This window comes from Colias eurytheme, chromosome 11, assembly GCF_061535395.1.
Source record: "Colias eurytheme isolate Ceu_HAF_F1 chromosome 11, ilColEury1 Martin Lab GWU primary, whole genome shotgun sequence".
Lineage (NCBI taxonomy): Eukaryota > Metazoa > Arthropoda > Insecta > Lepidoptera > Pieridae > Colias > Colias eurytheme.
The window spans coordinates 9607634-9630600 of NC_142990.1; the positions used below are offsets into that span (position 1 = coordinate 9607634).

Genomic DNA, 22967 nt, shown 5'->3' on the forward strand with positions numbered 1-22967 from the left:
TAGTAATTTGCAAGTATTAAACCGAGATTCTATGATGTATGTAACGTACTAATTATGTAATTGATGTATGTGTTAGATTTCTGATGATAATTTAACTATGAAAAGGTGTTTAATGAATGTATCGTTTTTTCAATTGTAGTGATTGAGTTTGAAGGGAGAATGTGCATATTATTTTTTGACATGACAATGCAAACTGAGAAGCGGTTAATTAAATAATAGTATCCTTCTCATTATCTAAGCTTTTATAAAGGCACAAGTATATTATATTTTTAACTAAATAGATTTCGATGTTAGTAGTTATAGACATAAATGTTAATATAGAGTTATGAGTTTTCATAAATTATCTGAAAATATAGATTTGCATCTACTCGTAGGTACATATTCCTATACTTCGTAATTAAAATCAAGATTTGTTTAATAGCTTTTCACAGACATTACGCTAGGTAAGAAGAGAACAGTTTGAAATGAGACACTGCGATGTTAATTGTTATTTTATTCATTTCAAATTTTATTTTCGAATGAACCGTGGCCTACAAACCCAGATAAAATGTTTTTCATTAATCCTTTCATTGGTTCCAGCGTCCGAACTTTAATAACATTAGCAGGATATTCTCAGGGTTTTTATTAACTGCGATACTTAAAATATAAGTACAAAAAGTGTAACTCCATTCAACTGTCAGTTATCAATGGTCAATTAAAGTTGATATTTCAATGAAAGTTTTTAAAAGCATTTCTCCAATTAGCTCAAAACTCCGAGCTGGTACATTTTTAATACAGCGTCATTTGGAGCAACAAGTATATAAAAGTTGTTCTGGAATAATTGGAGTGTTTTCTCCAATCTTCATATAATTATTTTGATTTATAAGCACTTTAGTTATGAATAAGTTTCTAGTGTTTATTGTGGAAAATAGAATTATAATTATGTGTGTACACTGTACGGCCAATTTAGGTTAAAGAATAGAAGTATGATTATTGAAAATATGAACTTTTATCGAAAGGTATATACCTACACAAAAGCCCAATGGTTTTTGATAACAATCAAGACTTTCTATTCGAAGAAAGCATTTTGAATTTGTTGATGAGTCGCTAGTGTTTAATAAACCCAAATTATTAGTATAAATATTTCTATAAAGTGGAAATTCATTTAATATTATGTATTATTTGACTTTTTTTAATATTTCACTTTGTTCTTGCTAAAAAGAAATCTAAAGTATGCACACACAATATTAAGCTCCTTACATTTCGTAAATGAATTAGACTACCGTATATTTATCTTCCCAAAGTAAATAATATACTGGAAATATATTCCTTTATGCCTACTCGTTTGCCTTTTAAGTATTTCAAAGAGAATGTAAAAATATTTGATCATTTCTGAGTAAGGGATGGGTCATGGCATCCGGTGTACCGAGGTTCTTACAAACCTTTCTGTATATGTTTAAATTTGAAGGGAACCCGTTTTGAAATGATCACGGGTTTTAAACGTAACAGTGTGCTTTAATAAAAGCTCAGAAATAATTTAGGAAGGACTATTAGGAGGAAAACATCTAAAAATAAAATAGCTACGATATGATTTAAAGAATTAAAGAAGCAAATGTTATGTATGTACAAACATAAATATAAAAATATTGTACTAAGCATAAAAATGACGGTGTTACATTTGCATAAAAAGAAGTTATAGGTACCAATATGTGGGTACTTAGGTAATGTACCCGTATTTTATAGGTCCATGTAAAAACAACCAAAAAACTAGGAAATATACGAATTCAATTTGCACGTATGAACAATATTGATATTATTGTAAATCGTTTTTCAACTGTTCGAAAAAATAACGAAAAAAATATCTTGCTTTCAATCTGAAAGATATTTGTATCCATATTTTTCTAGAAAAATTTTAACTTTACTAAAAAACATATGCGCAGTCATGAGGAGTCAGAGTCTATTAGAAATTAAAACATATTTTGTGAAATACTTTCGATGAATCTACAATATTTTCTTCGACCTTCGATTGCTCAATACTATTAAAGTTTTCGTTTAAAAAAATGAGTCGTGTAATTTTTTAAATTTATTAAAACTTAATACACGGGAATATCTATCAAAAAAATATTCTTTAATATAGAAGTAATTACAATTCCTCATTGCAATATAAAGCTGTGAAAATTAAATAGTAATTGTCTCAAAATGTTCAAGAAATTCCCGATAAACCACAACTTTTGAATTTCTAGAAGGAAAATGTGACAAAGAGTTAATCCATACTAATATTATAAATGCGAAAGTAACTCTGTCTGTCTGTCTCAATCACGCCTTAACTACTGAACCAATTTGCATGAAATTTGGTATAGAGATATTTTGATACCCAAGAGAGTACATAGGCTACTTTTTACCCCGGGAAATAGGATAGGTTGTATCCCGGAAATCCCACGGGAACGGGAACTATGCGGGTTTTTCTTTGACTGCGCGGGCGAAGCTGCGGGTGGAAAGCTAGTACTAACATAAATGTACTTGAATAATGAAAAAATAAAGAAAATTAAAGTTAATAAAAAATGCGGTTAAATCTGTTACGCCCTATTAATGTTGAATTCAATTTACGATATTTAAATTTGAACGATGAAAATTACCTTATGTTTAAAAAAAGATCAGCAAATTCTACATCGAAATTTATCAGATACTGTTCCTTAGTATATATTATTATAGTTACCCTAGTTTTTAAAGCAAATTAAACCGGGTTGAAAAAGTATGAATTGAAAATAACTTTGTTGTGAAAATAATTTTCTACCTTCATAAGAATGAATAAAATTTCGATAAGAATATAAATACAGAAATAAGAGAAGAATAAGATTTTTTCATTATTTTAAAATTTTTACTTCCCACGGGAAGCAATACTCACCTTGAGATAAAAGCATCCCAGTACGTTTCACATGAATATTGATATCTTATCTCCGGGGTTTTTTTAACATTTATTATTATTAAATAAGGAAAGTATTTTTTTATTATTTTGAGAAAAAACAATTTAAAAACAGACATCGTCACAGGCCAAATCCCTTGCTTGTATAAAATAATTGGTCCTTTTAATGACAATCAAATAAACGCTCTTTCTTCTTTAATGGACGTAAAAAAGAACTTCACGATAGTAAAAACAAAATTATCAGGTCGTTTTCGCACTTTTTACCTTTTATTGTGGACTGTTAAGGAAAATTCGTTTTACGACACGCTAAATTTCTCGAATAAACATGAGGCACATTTTATTTAAAGATAGATAGATAGAGATCTTTTAATTATAATATTATATTCATAAATCCACTTAACTTACCTTTAATGCGATTTTATGAGAAATCTTTGTATCGAACTCATTGATTTATTTATTAAAAATGGGTAAGTATTTCATTCTGATTTGTGAATAAACAGAATTTCAATAAGTTTTTCCAAATTCTATACAATATAATGCATCTATTAAAGCAGTTTAGACGTGATTAAGTAGACTAAAAGTACTGGTCAAAAACGCTTTATTTATTTCGCGATTTAATAATTTTATTTCATTTTTAATAATTTGATAGTCCTTGGGCTAAAGCTTTGAATTTTGTATCTTTATTGATTTAATATACAGTTTATTGAAATCGAAACAAAATTAAATTTTCTTTCGATAGAAGAAATAAATTTTATTTCTTTCTTTCTTTCTTTCAAGCCTTAATTCACCCAAAATTTATTTACTGACACTAAATTTAGGTTAGGTAAACTCTTCAAGTATTTATCCTAATTAATGAATATAAAAATAAATTTAGATACTTAACCCTCAACTACCTGACCGGAGTCTCTCAGACTCCAGCAGTCTTATTTTTGTCTATATCTTTACAAGCAAATGTATTTGAACGGTGTGCGTCCGTGTACCTTCGCCCCTCTGCCTGCAGTACCGCCCCTGAACTCGTCGAGGTCATACGCGCGCGCGCTGTGTTTTGGTGAGTAAAAAACTATGTCGTGGAGTCTGAGAGACTCCAGGTAGGTAGTTACGTGACTATTTCATGAAACTTTTTTTTTCTGTTTTAGTTCAAAATGACCTCGAATGATAAAAATATTGATCGTTGGTTGGAGGAGGACCTTTCCTCGAACGAAGAAGAATGTTTTGATGAACTGTGCAGTGGACACGAGGAAGATATTGAAGAAAATTGTGTTCTTCCCTGTGATTCTGCATCTGATACAGAGATGCAGATGCAGGATGTAGTTATGAAGCACCTGAAAAATTGGCAATACGCAAGTACTACTTCACATGTGACACGAAAAAAAAAACTTAAGACGCAGTACTTGTGTTTCATATATAAGAAGCCTACATGCCTGCAGTGCTCCTACACGGCGTGCTCAATGTGCCGGGAAAAATTGTAAAGTTTGAGCCTTGCAATTTTATAAAAAAAAATCTTTTTTGCCAAAAATTTGTGTCACATTATGTTGATTAGTTACTTAACTTTAAACAATTTATGAAGAGAGTTCCTAATTTTTGTTAGTTTTTTTAAAGATCTCATTTATTAAAAGTGTAAAAATTTTTTAAAAATTTTGCTTACTTTAAAAAAAGTGTAGTTTTTAAGTATAAGCCATAAGGTTATATGTTTTTTTTTTTACTTTTAAGAAATAAAGAAGTGTTCAAGCTATAACATGTTTCTTTTAATTTATTTTCATTTATAATAGTTTTTGTTTATTAAGAGTTCAAAGTATGGGAGTCTGAGAGACTCCAAGTAGTTAGTTACGTATAAGAAATTAGGGTCAGGTAGTAGAGGGTTAAAATAATTAATATACCTTAATGGGTATAAAATAAAATAGGTCTATTAAAATATTTTCCATTAACCAAAAAAGATTATAAAAACTAAAGATTTTATCGCTTCTAATGAATAGATTTTCCAATCTATTATTAGATCAACTTTGAAATTCTAAAAACCTATAAAAAATAAGCGGCAATTAAACCGATTATCGTGAAAACAGAGCAAAAACATTTATAGACAAACAGGGCAAGAAAACAAGATCATTAAAACAGAATTATGCTTTTATTTCTGAGTCTCATAATTATAACTTCAAGGGGATCAGAAAAACTTTCGTCTTTCAAAGTAACATTTTCCTGACGCAAATGAATAAGAGATGTTGATATAATATTATATTATTATTCCCTCTAGAGATAGTAGTTTTTATTATAGTCAAGCTGTAGCTTTAAATCTAAGCTGTATTTTTGTACAGCTACTTTTATACAGTTTATTTAAATATCATAATGAAGAAAGGTTATTAGATAAATTTTTCATGATTGCAATGAATGATAATATCTAATTATTATTATTGGACAGATTAAAAAAAAATGTGTTTACCAAAAATTATAAAAATATTAGTCATTAGAGCTTTCTATGAGCAGAGTAAACGTATAAAACAGCTCTACCACATTACATTTGCATAACTTTTGATATTATTCACACGCTTTTATTAGCTTCACCTGTATGTTTGTATTTCAACGACTCCTTTAGACTCGATTTTGACCTACTGTATACACATTGTAATATGGATGGTAAATTGTTTTTAAAATATAATTTTATTTCTCGTTTTCGCTAATATTAATAGTTTAATTTCATCTGAAAGTTCCGGAGAAATGTAAAGTTTAAATTCTTGAATAATAAACATTAAACAAACAATAAAACAATGAAGAGAATTTAGGAAATAGGAAACTAAATATTTTCCATCATAATCCGTAAAGCCGCGGGCGACTGCTAGTTAATTAATTGGCTTTTAACTTAAAACAAATTTGCTTTTAATGTGTTTATTCATTTCACATTCAATGCTTTTCATAATTGTTAAAAAGCTAGCATCAAAGGGGTTTAAAAAACATAAAGAGCTGTTTCAGTCAGACGATAATAAGAGGAATGTTGTGAAAAATTAAAATGACCCAAGCTTGGTCAGAGTAAACAAGTTCGTTAGTTGACTGTGCCGTCGATATCGAAGCGATAAACTCATACCTATGAACACAAACATCTTTTATCAACTTTATAACAGTTGCGTTCTTCCTTATATTTAAAATGCAAGATGTTCTATTTTTTTTCTTGATTTCACGTGGATTTACAAGGGCGGTTTTTTATGGTAATGATTGTTAGAGCGATTGAGGCCAGTGTTTTTTGCAACGAAATATCCTATTCCTTTGATTAGGAGGGAACTGTCGAGGACAATAACTAGTAGGAGTAGTATAAGATGTCTGCGGTAAGACGGTTAAATGACAGTTGTAGAACAATCTAGACGATCGCTTGGGCTAATTTTCATATTAATAGATGTAATATTTATACGTATATTACGTTTGCACAAGGACATTTTCGCCTGAACGAAGAAGAACTTAATTTATGTGTAAAATGTAAATAAAATTATACATATTTTTAGTGTAATTCTAGAGGTTTTTAATCACTTTATAGTTTACCAGCCTTTATATTTATAATGAGAGTTAAATATTAATATTCTATAGGCGAAAGTTTGTATGGATGTATGGATGTTTGTTACTCTTTCACGTAAAAACTACTGAACCGATTACAATGAAATTTAGCAAACATATAGAGGGTAACTTGGATTAACACATAGGATAGGTTTTATCCCGGAAATCTCACGGGAACGGGAACTATGCGGGTTTTACTTCGAAAACGCGGGCGAAGCCGCGGACGGAAATATAGTAACTAGATAATTTTATTATTATCAAATGAAGGCCCTTAGATTATTCATGATTTCTATATTTTACTATCCATGAATTTACCTTCAAACTATTGTTTCTAACTATGTGTTATAGATATTTAATCACAACCTCAAAACGGAAACGAATGATAATTTCAAAGAATTTCCTCTTTAATAAAATAAAATATATAGTCGATATTATAAATGCACAGTGCGTAATCACGGAGTAGGGGTGAGCAATCTTATTTTCCAATGTTGGATCAATACAGAGAAGTGGGACAAAGGATATTACTGGACATAGAATGAAGAAAAAAGTTGCTTTAATTACAGTACGCTTGCTTCGAAACTAAACTGTTTTGCTGCACACTCGTTTAAGCGAACTCTTTGAGTAATTATGGGACACATTATGAAAGTTAATAGTTTTATTTTTCATGAAAAATGTCATATAAGATTGTTAAAAAATGTCTATGTATTGCACTAGGTGATGTTCGACATAACCTGCAAGTTTGGAAAACTTTTGTGGACAACCCTGATTCATTTTCAAGAATAAAAAGGACTGTCGTCTTCAACTAAAATTAGAATGGAAGAGACAGTAAAGGTAGAGCCTACTGGATTCCGTTGTTAATCTAAGTCAGACTGGAATTTTTTCAAGTGATAATAACATCGAATTTTGTATGGATACATTATAGATACTGGCAAACAAAAGTTCTAGAAAAATGAAAGCTTGTAATAAATATAAAAAATGAAGATGTACTTAACCTTGAAATTGAATCGTAAAAATAATATCCGTTCTGTCAGCTGTTGTGGGAATCAAGAGAAACTTTATAAACCATAATTAATTAAGTGCTTGTTTCATTTTTACTTATCGTAAATCTTACCAAAATTTTAATTTGAGAGAACAGAATACTATAAAGCGTATACTAAAGCTCGTTTATTTAAAATATTTATTTATTGTAGGAATTGTAAACAGAATTTTGTGAAGTTATAACATAATTTTATTTATTCAAATGTTCGTTATTAATTAATAAACGGAATAGAAAGACTAATATTATTTGTTTATATTTTGTTTCCCTTCCTGTTGTGCTAAATGTTTTGCTGACTTTGATACTTTTGCCTTGTGTTGTGGAGAGTTAAGATTATCTTTATAATAAATAGATATTTTACAGATGACACGTAGTCGCCCATTAAAATGAAACTTGCATGCATGAGAGCCGAGCGCACGTATCAGAAATGAAACTTGTTTGGCAAGATTCAAAGGTACTGAAACGTTTACTTCTCCATGACGGTATTGCCATAACGCGTCCTTGAAATTTTACTCTCAACGCAACTCAAGTTTCACTTCTATACATATAATAAAATCGTAGGAAAGTCAAAACTGTACATTGAATACTTTTTTAAAAGAATACATATTCCATGATCTATAATCGATATAGAAGCCAAAAATATAGTTTTTAGAATTTTTGTCTGTTTGTCTGTTTGTCTGTTTGTCTGTTTGTCTGTTTGTCTGTATGTTTGTCCGAGCTAATCTCGAAAAGTACTGCATAGATTGACTTCAAATTTTGCATGAATATTACTAACAGGTCGAGTGAGGTTTTTTTAAACATATTATCATGCTATCACCTCCGGGGGAGGAGCTGTGAACCTTTACTTTTCTTACGTATTCCGTGTACTACGACAGCGTACAATCTAAAGACTCATGTTTAAATGTTGTTTTTGAGTAAGCCATGCTATTATCTAGCTTTACACTATAAAAACTACGTCATTTACGTAATTTGGGCAGAGAAACTGTTTAATGAATCTTAGTACTATAGAGACAAATTTGATTCAGCGCCATCTATGAGATTTCGTAAAAATCAAATCAATTTACATGTAAACACTACTGAACACAATGTTAAAAATTAATAATTTAAATATAATTATGTTAGTTATTTATTTAACTCTTTAACCCATAGTAAATCTTCCCTTCCCTATAAGGTGCGCTTATAATTCGTGTGAATATACTACATTTTTAAAAGTGAGGGTAGATGTATATTATTTTAAGTCAAACTAGACACCATTACAGTTAATCTAATATTGATTGTGTTCATTGGTTACATTTTTAAAAATCTTCGTGTTTTAATAATTCGATCACGAGGCGGGACTCTAATACAAAAAGGTTAGTTCGTTGATAATTATTATTCCTTCATCATTTACATGTTGTTAGTAAATAACTGCGTTAAAAACAACCGACTTCAAACTTGCACGTCTTGCAACATTTACAAATACAGACAAAAATGCTCATAAAATAAAAACTACTGGGCCTATCCGAATAAAATTTTTATGGGACCAATTCGACACCATCCCGCATCGAACAAAAAAAGAATCACGTAAATCGGTCCAGAAACCACGGAGTAATCGGTGTACATACATAAAAAAAAAAAACATACCGGCCGAATTGATAACCTCCTCCTTTTTTTTGAAGTCGGTTAAAAATAATATACTTTGACTGTTAATACTTTTGTTCAGTATTTATCTATATGATTATTGCTTGGTAATTAATATATTTTCATGTCGTATACCTAATTATAAACATAAGTGTGATGTGAATAGATGTATATTATTTTAAGTCAAACTAGACACCATTACAGTTAATCTAATATTGATTGTGTTCATTGGTTACATTTTTAAAAATCTTCGTGTTTTAATAATTCGATCACGAGGCGGGACTCTAATACAAAAAAAAGGTTAGTTCGTTGATAATTATTATTCCTTCATCATTTACATGTTGTTAGTAAAAAATAATATACTTTGACTGTTAATACTTTTGTTCAGTATTTATCTATATGATTATTGCTTGGTAATTAATATATTTTCATGTCGTATACCTAATTATAAACATAAGTGTGATGTGAAACTAGCTGGATTTATTGTTACACACTCACAGTCTTATATTTTGTATTAATGTTAAAATAGTATTAATAATAGTGTAAATCATAATATTTTTTTAAAGTTAAAATTATTTCCTTTTTTCTGATGGTGTGGCCATAATTATTAACCGCGCTGTCGTTTCGTTCACAAAAAGTCATGTTATTAGGACCGAATATGTAGCCGCCTCAACTTACGGAAACGAGAGTAACCTGCGTTGTCTGTTAGTTATTGTATAGTCGAATTTAACGTTACATGGAAATTGGAATCTAAATATATGTATACCTACTTATATTAAATCTGTAGAGGTCAATTCTGCACATGAAATATATTTCTTAAATAACTATTATTTTTCATATTCGTGAGCAGAGCAGCAACTCCATTTTTAAGCTTTCGTCGCGTGTGCGTTCTTAATGCGTGTATCTTAATGGTTAAAGCTACACAGAAATCAAGTATGAAAGAAATGTTCTCCATATTATATAAAAAATATCTCCCGACATCATAAATGTCTATCTTTTATGGTTGAGCTTAGGAGTTCAAAGCTTTCTGATTATATTTGTGTACTAGCTGTCCCCGCGACTTCTTTCGCGTGGAATAGTGACTATGGGACCTATGACCATGGGCTCAGGGTGGGGCAACAATAAAAAATCATTTTTATTTTCATGCTATCACTCCCGCGCCCACTCGCACTCCCACGCCATATGCCACGTTCAGTCCCAATCCCACGCCCACGCCCACTCCCCTTCACAATTAGTACCTACCAGATCAAAGCCAGGGTAAGCGCCCCACCCAGCCCCACCGTGGCTACGCCCATGCTGAATTACTACTTAATATACAATTATTGAGTAAATACGTACTTAAGTCCGGTCGCGAAGCAGAAAGAATTTCGTACAATGACCTCTTTACCTACTGACAGTGGTCACAAACATTTTTGAATGAAGTGCAGTTTACATGAAATATTTGGAGGAGAAAATGTTTTTTACTAATTTATTAAATAAATGTCCTCTATTCATTTACAATACTTATTAGTTAGTTACATTTTAACTTTTTCAATAACAACGATATATTATATAAAAAAAAGTGTGCGTGTACACACATAAGAAGTGAAACTTCTTTATGACCTTATTTTTCAAAAAATAATTTACTATGTAAGTATGTAGGTACAATATTACAGAAATACGTTATTCTAACACGCGATTTCGACTTAGGCGGATTTTGATTGGACATAAAGAGTTTGAGGTTTATTCTTATAAATTTTGAATTCACAAAATCATAATTGAACACCTGACACCAATCAAGCAAACACAAACCTTACGCTCTCGGGTTAAAGGTTTACAATCCCTAAGGACGGCGGTCATTGCACCTGTGCGAGCAAGACACATTATTTTTACAAGGGAGTGACAGTGACAGGTTAATGTACGAAATTCTTCCTGCTCCGCGACCGGACTTTACCATAAATAATTGAAAGAATTGTTATTAAAATTTCTTACTAAACTGAGCTAAAAAACTTACGTACCAAATTATTATAGAAAATCAAGAAATGAAATGCCTAACCTATACCAAATAGTTACTACATAATGTAATTAAAAATTATGATTAGTACTTATATAATATCGAAAATCAAAAAAGAAATGCCTAACTAATTCTACGTACGTGTACGTCTACGTAAAATTTCTTTTAAATTATGTCATATTATTTTTTAGGAACCAGGGGGGGGAGAGGAGCAAATTCTATTTCCTTCCTTTCTTAAACGGATGTTTTTAATAATCTATGGTGTAGCCACTGATCAGCTTAATCGATACTCAGTTTTTATCAAATCCAGCAACAAATCCAAATTAGATCTTTCCTGTCTCACGCACGTAACTAAAGGCTGAAGAGAGAGAGAGCACGTAACTAAACTGTTTAGACGAAGAAAAGTGTATAGAAAAAGGAATAAATAATTTCATAAACTTCCTGACGATCTTTAAAAATAAATTATAACTTTCATTTTTTTCATTCCCACTTTTACCCCTATGTAGGTATAATAAGTGGATGAACCAATTTTGATACACTTTATCTAAGAACCAGCGTCGGAAAATATTCTGCCTAACAAAAAAAACCGCATCTAATTCGGTTTACCTGTTAGCCAGCTACGGTGCCATAGACAGACACACACACACACACAGAAATACATAGCGGTCAAACACATAACACCAGTCTTTTTGCGTCGGGGGTTAAAAATATAATACGAAATAATTTAAAGAACATTTTATGTGGAAAATTTACCTATACACCAGGGTAGATAACATCACATACACAGGGTAGATACATCTTTGACCCAACCGGTAAACTGTTAACTTTGCAAGTTTGTTGTTCTGTGATAAATAATAGTATAAATAATCTAATTCGAGTTAGCCAGTGCAAAACTTTGTTTATTTCGAAAGTTCAAATAACATTAAAAATTAAAACTAACTCTGTTTCTGTGCAATTGAAGAAATAAAGTGTTTCTTTCGTTTAACAATTTCAAAGTAATTAGTGCAACAAAATATCATCTGACGGTACGAAGAAAAAGTGTGATTCATTGTGTATGCGAACGCCACCGTTATTGCTAGTGCGGACGGGTGATTTTCGCACGCACAGCCCCAGTGTCGTCGTCTACTCATCGCTTGTCAAAGATTAAGGAACTTTCCGATACGTCGAGTGGTATAACATATGCGTGTGCCTCACAGAGACTAATGATTTAAAAATTTGATCTTTTATTATTTATTGAATTTCATCAAGTTATTTGTAATCAGAATACAATAGTCTTGTTTATCTTATAGACATATAAGATAAAATAAATGGCGTCTAAAAATAATAATTTTTCCTGTGCTGGATGTTTGACCCCAATCTCCGGGAAACACTTCATACAATGTAGCCTATGTGAAAAGATATATGACATTCTGTGCGCAAACATATCTGAAAGGCGTTTCTTAAATTCTATGACTAAAGAGCACAAGAAGAATTGGACCTGTCAAGCATGTAGAAATAAGCGTCCCAAGGGAGACAATTCCAACACTCCTGTACGTTCGTTAAAGTCGGATACTGGTGCTGAGGTGTCGTGTAGCGACGAGGATAGCATTTCTCCTAACTTTGTCACAGCCCGTCGTCCGACTCACACAAAAGTTCTGGAAGTTAAGGTACCTCCCACAGGACCTCAATTGATTGTAAGTCCAACTGATCAAGTAAGCGGTTCTTTGAAGGATCAACTTCTCGATTCCCTTAGGCTTGAAATACCATCTTTGCTATCCCAAGTATTAAAGAAGGAATTGGTCACCTTTAAGGAAGAGCTCTTGGAACTTCGTAAATCTGTTTCTTTTTTGAGCGATATGAATGATGAGATGCGTGAAAATATAAAGTCTTTGTCGAAGGATAACAAGCAATTAAAATCTGAAAATGATGCTTTAAAATCATCTGTCCATGAATTGTCTGACCGACTTAACAAAATAGAACAAAGTCTTAGGGACAAAAATTTGGAAATAAAAGGTGTTCCTGAGCACCCATCTGAAAATGTCCTTAACTTAATACAGCAGTGCGCTTCTATTGTTGGACACAAAATTGCCGATGGTGATGTCGTGAAGTGTAACCGTGTGGCTAAACAGAACAAAAACACGAATGTTCCTCGTACAATTATTGTGCAATTTAACAGCGAGAGACGACGAGATGAATTTTACTCCGCTGTCTATAGATATAATAAAGCAAATCCTGATAATAAACTCAATACTGCCTTATTAGGTATGGCCGGTGAAAAGAAGCCCGTTTATATATCTGAGCACTTATCTCCTCAAAATCAGGCTCTACACATTGCAGCAAGAATGAGAGCTAAGGAGTTATCGTACAAATTCGTTTGGGTTCGTAGTGGCCGCATATTTGTGAGAAAAGACCCCGGATCGCAATATATATTCATTAAGGACAGTAAAAGTTTAGATTTAATGCATTAGTTAAATTAATATTTTTATCTTTTTTACATTAACTTGTTTCTTAATTTTTTCTGGTTTTTGAAAATGGCTTTCTCAATTTATTATCAGAATATACGTGGTATGAAGAGTAAAACCATAGAAATTTCTAATTCCATTTTGATTAATAGTTATGACATCATATGTATTTGTGAAACTTGGTTAAATAATACTGTTCTCTCGAGTGAAATTTTTGATAATAGATATCAAGTGATACGTAGAGATAGAAGCGAAGCATTCTGTAGTGCATATAACAAAAGTCATGGTGGTGGCGTGCTGGTAGCCTTGTCTAAAGATTTTGATGTCGTTGAAAGGAATGATTTGCAGTCCGAACTCTTAGAAGACCTATGGCTACATATTAAATTAAAAAATCGTGCTGTATTAAACCTATGTATTGTGTACCTACCTGATTACTTGTCAACGAGTGTGGTATCTGAATATATGGAAAAATGTTCCCATTTTTTAGGTACTTCATCTGATTGTAGTACTCTTATATTAGGTGATTTTAACTTTCCCAATTTAATATGGTCAGATAATGGCGGCCTCAATAGTTACTCATGTCCAAAAACAAAATTACTTTACGAATTTTTACAGTGCACGTCATTATCCCAAATTAACAACATAGCCAACACAAACGGTAGGTTCTTAGATCTTGTAATCACAAATACGCCAGATTTATACAAAATTACTAACGGCGCTCCTTTAAGCCGCCTTGACAATCATCATCCTCCTTTGGAAATCACATTCAATTACATGCTCGTATCTCTGAATCAAAATAATTCTTTTGACAAGCTGTGTTTTTACAAAACCGATTTCAATAGTTGTAACGACCATATCCAAAAAATAAACTGGCAACAACTTGCTTTGAACTTACCGATAGATGAATTTGTCCAACTATTTTATAATAATATTCATACTATTATCGAAAAATATACACCACGAATAAAACGCCACCGGAATCACTATCCCATATGGTTCTCGAAGGACTTAAAAAGAATACTTAAATCTAAAGAGAAATTTCATCACCGTTACAAAAAGTACTCCAATCCTCGTGATTATGATACTTTTTCAATTCTAAGATCTAGATCGAAAAAATTAATAGATTCTTGTTTCAGGTCGTATATTGGTAATATCGAATCCAGTCTCACTAAAGATTTGAAGTCTTTCTGGCGATATACAAAAAACAAGAAAATTACAAACGACATTCCTCGCAGTATGTACTACAAAAATCAAGTTGCTGACACAGGACATGATATAGCCAATTTGTTCGCTACATACTTTTCTTCGGTTTATAAGCAAAATTGCAAAGTTGCCTACATTCCCAAATTTGCTTCATCAAACTACACACTAAACAACATACATATATCTGAGAGCGTAGTATTATCTTATCTAAAGAAAATCGACTTAACCAAGAGCACTGGGCCCGATGGCATACCACCAGTCTTTATACGTTTATGTTCCTCATCTCTCGTTAAACCGTTAACTCTGTTATTTAACAAGTCTTTAATCGAAGGAACATTTCCGTCTTTATGGAAGCTAGCCAAAGTGACACCAATTTTCAAATCCGGTGATAAGAGAAATGTCGAAAATTATCGACCAATTAGTATTTTGAACTGCTTTGCTAAAGTATTTGAAAGCATTATATACGAACATATGTATAGTCATATCAAACATAGATTAAACGACAAACAACATGGGTTTGTAGCTGGTCGCTCAACAAATTCAAACTTACTCATTTATACTAATTATCTGACAGAATCATTTGATAGTAAATTACAGGTGGATTCGGTTTATACAGACTTTTCCAAAGCATTTGATACTGTAAATCACACTATCCTTCTTTCAAAACTCAATCATCTTGGCATACATGGTAGTCTGTATAGGTGGATGAGTTCATATTTAGCTAATAGATCACAATTGGTTGCATTGTATGGCTATGACTCTGTTCCATTCTTATCCCCTTCCGGTGTACCGCAGGGTTCCAATTTGGGGCCACTGCTATTCTTGATATATATTAACGATCTTCTTGAATTAATCTCATGTAATACTCTTGCGTACGCGGATGACGTCAAAATTTTCCACAGAATACAAGATTATAGTGACTGTCAGACCTTACAAAGGGATTTAGATGTCGTCAGTGAATGGTGCAATACCAATCGTATGACCCTCAATGTTAAAAAATGCCAAGTAATGTGTTTTACTAAAAGTAAAAGGCCGATCATTTTTAATTATAACATTAGTCATGTAACACTGGAACGAGTCAAGGTCGTTAGAGACTTAGGTGTGATGTTCGATTCTTCACTATCATTTAGACCGCACTACGATTACATTGTCAGTAAGGCCAATAAAAGTTTGAGCTTTGTTTTACGTACTGCCTCACCATTCAAAAATCCGAAGTCGTGGATAATATTATATTTAACCCTAGTAAGAAGTATATTGGAATATTGTTCATCGGTGTGGCTTCCAATATACAATAATCACAAAGACCGCATTGAAGCTGTGCAGAGGCGTTTCTTACGTACATTATGTGGTAAATTAGGTTTACGGCGTAAAATACCTGAATATGATCAGCGTTTGCGTAAATTCCACCTATTGAATTTAGAAAGCCGTAGGACCCTGACTGATTTGTGCAATCTGCATAAAATAGCCAATGGGTTATTAGGGAACGAGCTTTTGGCTAGCCTTAACTTTAGAGCTCCTACCCGCCCTTCACGCACCCCACGTCTATTCAGCATACCACCTACCAAAAACAATGTTTCGCATAACAATCCTGTACACAGAATGTGCCGCCTGTATAATAATTTAGATCCGGATTGTGACTTATTCTTGGGTAGTTTGGATGTTTTTAGAAGTAATGTTCACAAATTGCTGTAACAACGTATTGTATTTTATTTTTTTTGTATTTTAAATAGTAGCTTTTTTTTTCTCTCTGTTAGAATTTTTTTTTTTTTCTCGGTTTATGTTTGTTCCTGGCTATAGCTTGGTATAGATATGGATTAGGAACAAAAACATGGTCATAATGTAAACGGTTTTTGTTTTTTGGTTCAAAGCTGTGTACGGTATTTATTGGGTTGTAGAATTTATATGTATTATTAGATAAGAGCTAGATATAAGGAATTGTTCTGCAATCTGTTACTGTACCAAAATAAAATAAAATAAAATAAAATAAATAATTTTTGAAACAAAAAAAAATCGCAGTAGGATGAAACCCATTAGAAAAGGATATGATAAAAATGTAAGGAAAAATAAATTACGGTCAATCGGAGTTCGGGAAGTGGGAGGGGGGGGGAGCTTTTAAGAGAAAAAAATGGTTTCTCTCGATTTCTCGATAATAATAACACCTGCTAATTTTTTTCTACATATTTTAATTGTACAGACATCACTTTTCCACAATTTTATTATATGTATTGCTTCACAAGCATTGGCAGACGACAAGCGCTTGTCGCCATCCGTCGCGATTTGAACTGAGCGTTCCCACGGCATGTGTGCGTATGGCAAGCACTGGCGAGCGACAAGCGCGCCGATTCCCATGGCATGTGGTGTGGTGTGGCGCGGTCGGATTTGTGAAGCAAACATGTCGTGGGAATCAGGCTTTAACTTAATTTTTATTCACCCGCATCAGTGCCACCTAAAAAATCTTTATATCGAAATTCGAGCAAAGTTAAGAAAATGAGAAATAAAAGTTCTCAAGGATCGTTAGAGATAAGAGGCTTACTATTGACCGAAAACAACATGTGTTATGCCGAACCTGAAACCGCTTCACAACGAGAATTGCGGCTCACAGCTGACCGCGAACGGCATGTACTATCCTGTGAGACCGAAACCTTCACTGAGAGGGTATAACGTCTCACAGCTGATCGCAAATGGCATATTGTACTATCCCGTGAGACCGAAACCCTCACTGAGAGGGAATTACGTCTCACAGCTGATCACGATCGTCATATTTTATCTCGAGAATCTGAAACTTTTACTCAATATGAAGACCGTTTGACAAATAATAGGGTGCACCATAATATTATTCGATCTCTCGAAGATGAACATGAGCATAAGCAATGACTAGAGTAGGGACGCGAATATTACCATTATTTGAGACAAGAACGATTAATAAGTTTGTTTAATGAAAGATTAAGAATTGAAACTATTGGTCTCTTGAAACGGACGAATAGCGAGAGGCCCGTCTTACTGCAGACAGATTTCGACATAGTCTTAATGACTTAGAGGTAAACATAGAAGATCAATCTACAAATTCGGTGGTGTGGTCCGACAAATATAAAAGTGGGTTTGCTTATAACCTCACAATTGATTACCTACAGATCATCTTCTGTATAGGCGATATTAACGTAGTATGTTCTTTTTGTAATGCTTTAAAGTGGAGTAAGGAGTCGGCTTTCGTTTGAAGATACGCCGGAACCTTTGAAATCACTACTTTTAAGTTTTAGAGGAACATGTGCAATCTAAACAGTTCTTAGACAATATTAGCTCTTATAGTATTGCGTTTTAAATGATCCTTTGGTGCTCAACAATTATCAGATGCTCTTTTCATTCTTACTTTTAAGATACAAGGTCAAGTTTATCATTTGATAGGATCCCTTTTGCCTGAAGGCCAACCTAAGTTTCTTTAAATATATTTTGTATTCGACTACGACGAATAATCGAATACAAGAAATCAATATTTCTCGAATTTAAAACTGAACTCATTTCACAATTTTAGAACATGTTAATTCATCAGGTTAATCCGTATATATGCGTTAAATCGACATTAGAAGCTTTTCCTCAAGATGGTGATATTAATATAAAATTGGTATAAATGCCGATAGACGGAAGTCTATCAGCACTCAGGAATTCCCTGAGCGTGTTATAACGCCCAGGCCACAGTATTACAATTTTTCCTACAGTAGGGCGACGAATGTATTTTCGCATAGCAACGGAGGGGAACTCGTGGGGGGTAAAGTGACGCGGGCCACGTACCACAAACATGCTTAGTTTGTGGTACCGAGCGCGAAAGAAAGTCATCGTGTTTTTAGTAAAGTTACTATGTAAACTAACGTAATTTATTACTTAGGTACATATTCTATAATGGTGCGCTCAAACTGTTAATCTACATTTAATTTAGATTATTATTTTAATTACTAAGAAATGTAGAATTTAAATCACATTCATTCATGTTTTCCTCAGATATTCGATGTCTATGATTTTCGATGATTTTAAGATTTTCTTATCAGAGTATTCAATTTTAATGTAGTTAAATTTTATAAGAGACAATTAAGAACATTCAAAAATAAAGTGTCACGTATTTTTTTTAAACGACGAATGACGAAAAACGACCGAATCGCGGACGAAGTCGCGGGCAACAGCTAGTCAAAAATAAAATTAGTTAATCATAATTTAATAAAATATAATACAAATGAAACTGCCATGCCGTATAATATACTCTATCTCAACCGCGCAATCTATGAATATTCAACTATTAGTATCAAGTAAAAACCTTATACGAAAATATAACAGGTTACCAAGGAAAATAGAAAAAGGTCGGAACTATTATGCATTCCCATATCGTACCTTCGGCCCTCAGCCAAGCGTATCGTTTGACATAGGAAAACGTAATGATATCATATCATAGCATGACAAAACCTAGCTTCCGGTGTGATGGGGTCACGACAGGCTATGTGACGTTGTTTGGAAAATAAGTACACAGTCTACAATCTGAGCAGAATTTGAGCTTATGAAATAACACCGTCTAGCTATAGTCATACCATAGATAATATAAAATACTATACTGTTATACTATGTAAATTATGAGATAATCCGTAGTCAGTGGATACTCACTTGTCAAATAATGATAAATTGTTTAAAACAGCGTTAAAAAGTTTTGTGGAAAATAAAAAAGGTAATACTAGGTATCCATTAAGTTATTTTTAAAGTCTTAGTCCTTAGAGAATTATCTGAATCTTTCGTAATTATAGTTTCCAGTACATTTTGACTCTATTTTTTAACACGCTTAATAGCTTCACCTGTATGTTTGTATACAGGGTGTCCCAAAAAGTAGTGATATACTGAAGCTGGGAGGTAGAGGACTTAGAGGGCTATCCGAATCACCCCCATTTATGTTATGCGATTTTTCGTACTTTCGGAGTTATGACGTTTTTTTCAATTTTTCATCTATCGCCGAGTACGATGAGATTTTTATTTATGGTGACGTGAATTATTGCGCTAGATGCTTGATTTTTTTTGTGTGCTAAGCTGAAAGATAGGTCAATTTAGTATGGAAACATTTACTATCGTTAGATCTTCGAATAGAATAAAAAAAAGAATTAAATGCCAAGAAAGATAAAATTACCCAGTATGTTCATAACTTCAAGGGCTCATAAAAAAATAAAATCACATAAAAAAGGTTTTCCATTTGGCTTTTAAAAACTTGCTCTATCGATCAGGTAGCTACTCTAAAAATTTCATTTTATTATTCAGAAGGCTTCAATCGAAAAATTGAAATCTAAATGTGGTAAGTGCAAAATTTTTATTAACATGATGATCATTAAAACCAATAAATAGGTGTTTAATTACCAGAATTTTTTTAAAATAGCCCCGCCGTTGCTCAATGCAAGTGCGACATCACCGTAAAAAGTTGTCTTTTAAATGTCTGAATGCTCTTTTATCATTTTTAATGGTTTCTTCTGCTACTATGAATTTCCGGGTTATTTCGTCCAAATTGTGGCAGTCTCTCGTCTTTGTAGTATCCCCACAGAAAAAAATCAATAGGGTTTATGTCCGGAGACCGTGGAGGCCAGGCTAAAGGGCAAAAATACCCTGAAAGATGGATTGGTCGTTGCAGCCTGCGCATGCGCCGGTGACGCCTGCTTTAAAGCCTGGCCTCCACGGTCCCTCGACCTAAACCCCATTGATTTGTTTCAATGGGGATACTAAAAAGACCTCGGCTACTTGAGAGAATGCCACAATTTGGACGAAATAACCCGGAAATTCATAGTATCAGAAGAAACCATTAGAAATGATAAAAGAGCATTTAGACATTAAAAAGACAACTTTTTACGGTGATTTCGCACTTGCATTGAGCAACAGCGGGGCTATTTTAAAAAAATTCTGGTAATTTAACACCTATTTATTGGTTTTAATGATCATCATGTTAATAAAAATTTTGCACTTACCACATTTAGATTTCAATTTTTCGATTGAAGCCTTCTGAATAATAAAATGAAATTTTTAGAGTAGCTACCTGATCGATAGAGCAAGTTTTTAAAAGCCAAATGGAAAACCTTTTTTATGTGATTTTATTTTTTTATGGGCTCTTGAAGTTATGAACATACTGGGTAATTTTATCTTTCTCGGCATTTAATTCTTTTTTTTATTCCATTCGAAGATCTAACGATAGTAAATGTTACCATACTGAATTGGCCTATCTTTCAGCTTAGCACACAAAAAAAATCAAGCATCTAGCGCAATAATTCACGTCACCATAAATAAAAATCGCATCGTACTCGGCGATAGATGAAAAATTGAAAAAAATGTAATAACTCCGAAAATACGAAAAATCGCATAACACACATGGGGGTGATTCGGATAGCCCTCTTGGTCCTTTACCTCCCAGCTTCCGTTCATCACTACTTTTTGGGACACCCTGTATAATCGACTCCTTCGGATTAAATTTTGAACTTTTAACGGATAGATTTAATTCGAACTTTGAGCACTTCAAGAATCGGTGCCTCTACAATTAACCTAATTTCAGGATAGCTTGTTTCTTTAGCCTATATTTACATGACTACCTCAATTACCACAGGTATCAAGATCGACCTCCCAACAAGTGGTGCTACGGGAGGCTAGCCGCGCACTCGCGGGGAGGTACCGCTGCGAGGTGTCCGCTGACGCGCCCTCCTTCCACACACAAGTGCGGTCAGCGTATATACATGTTGTTGGTAAGTGGCAGCTTATAAGTGGTATAAGTGGTATAAGCGGTATAAGTGGTATAAGCTGTATACGTGATATAAGCGGTATAAGAGGTATAAGTTGTATACGCGGAATAAGCGGTATACGTGGTATAAGCTGTATAAGTGGTATACGCGGTATAAGTGGTATGACTGTTATTAGTGGCATAAGCGGTATTAATGATATGAATGATGGACTGATATTATGTTTATTGAATATAATATAAATTGAATGTTGTTTTGTATAATGTTTCTGCTCTACGAAATATTAATAAGTTACCTTCTGGCTGGTCTGTGTAATTGTTTGATACTAACAACGTGATTTAATGCATTTTGTTTGATAAGTGCTATTGATAATGGAATGAGGCTAAGTATGTATTTTAATTATGCTATATTTTATGATTTGACTATGAAAACACGGATTACTCTATTGTACGTTCAATAGCTTAATTTAAGTTTTTGAATGCTATTAACAATTTAAAAGCATTTTTCGCGTGTATTATGTATGTATAAGCTAACAACACTATTTCTATTCTACTTTGCACTAAACCCTTCATTAACATAATAAAACGGCAGTTATATTAAAAACTAGCGGTCCGCCCCGGCTTCGCCCGTGGTACATAATATTTACGTTTTCTCTACATAAGAACCATCCTCGTACTTCAAGGAATATAATAAAAAAAGAATTATCGAAATCAGTTCAGCCGTTCTCGAGTTATGCGCTTACCAACACATTTTGCGATTCATTTTTATATATAAGAAGATAAAGATATTCCCATTTAAACTTTACATCTCATAACAACATATAAAACATAAAACTAAACCGCATAAAGCTTTGAATTTAAAAGTAAATTCGTAAATAATGGATCTAGAATGGAGCAATACACTACTGGAATAAGCTTAAAATAAACAAAAAAGCTATCCTCGAGAAATGGCTACAATTGAGACGGTCTTATTTACTAGTGGTTGGATGCTTTGAGGTAAGCAAGGGCCACTGTTGAATTTTATATTTATTTTTATAGGATTCAAATTTTTTATAAATATATTTTTTTTATGAATAGAAAGAAATCGATCACGAGGCCGAATTCGAACCCGCGTCTTCGGCTATTCCGGGTTGACGTCTCCTATACTTCAAAATAAAAATGGCCACTGTATTGAAAGCAGTATTTACAGTCAGAGTACTATCCGGACATTACGCGGGAAAAAAATCAAACTTATAAGTCAACGCAATCAAAAGAGACATTAAAAGTAAGTTTATTCGGAGCCCTTGGTGTGAGAGTCCGACTCGTTCTTGGCCAGTTCTATTTAATCATGACACACCGCTACAAACCCCACTGCGTCTGGCTCGTACCGTCTTTTCATACTTAGTTTGACTTCACTTTGCATTGCTTTAAAATTGTCGCTATCCGATTTATACTTTATAACAGCCAACAATATCCTTGTTGTGATCTCGTATTTTTCTATTTATGCGCTCAGAAAAAGAAAA

At 32.9% G+C, this 22967-nt stretch overlaps 1 protein-coding gene across 1 annotated transcript in view; it reads left to right on the plus strand.

Moving 5' to 3' along the window:
• The window catches only part of LOC149904800 (uncharacterized), a 202577-nt gene that overhangs the window by 42054 nt on the left and 137556 nt on the right, over positions 1-22967 (plus strand). The window contains exon 3 of the mRNA XM_090107233.1: positions 21337-21472. Within this exon, the coding sequence (XP_089963359.1) occupies positions 21337-21472 (136 nt within the window). The remainder of the gene's footprint in view (positions 1-21336; positions 21473-22967) is intronic.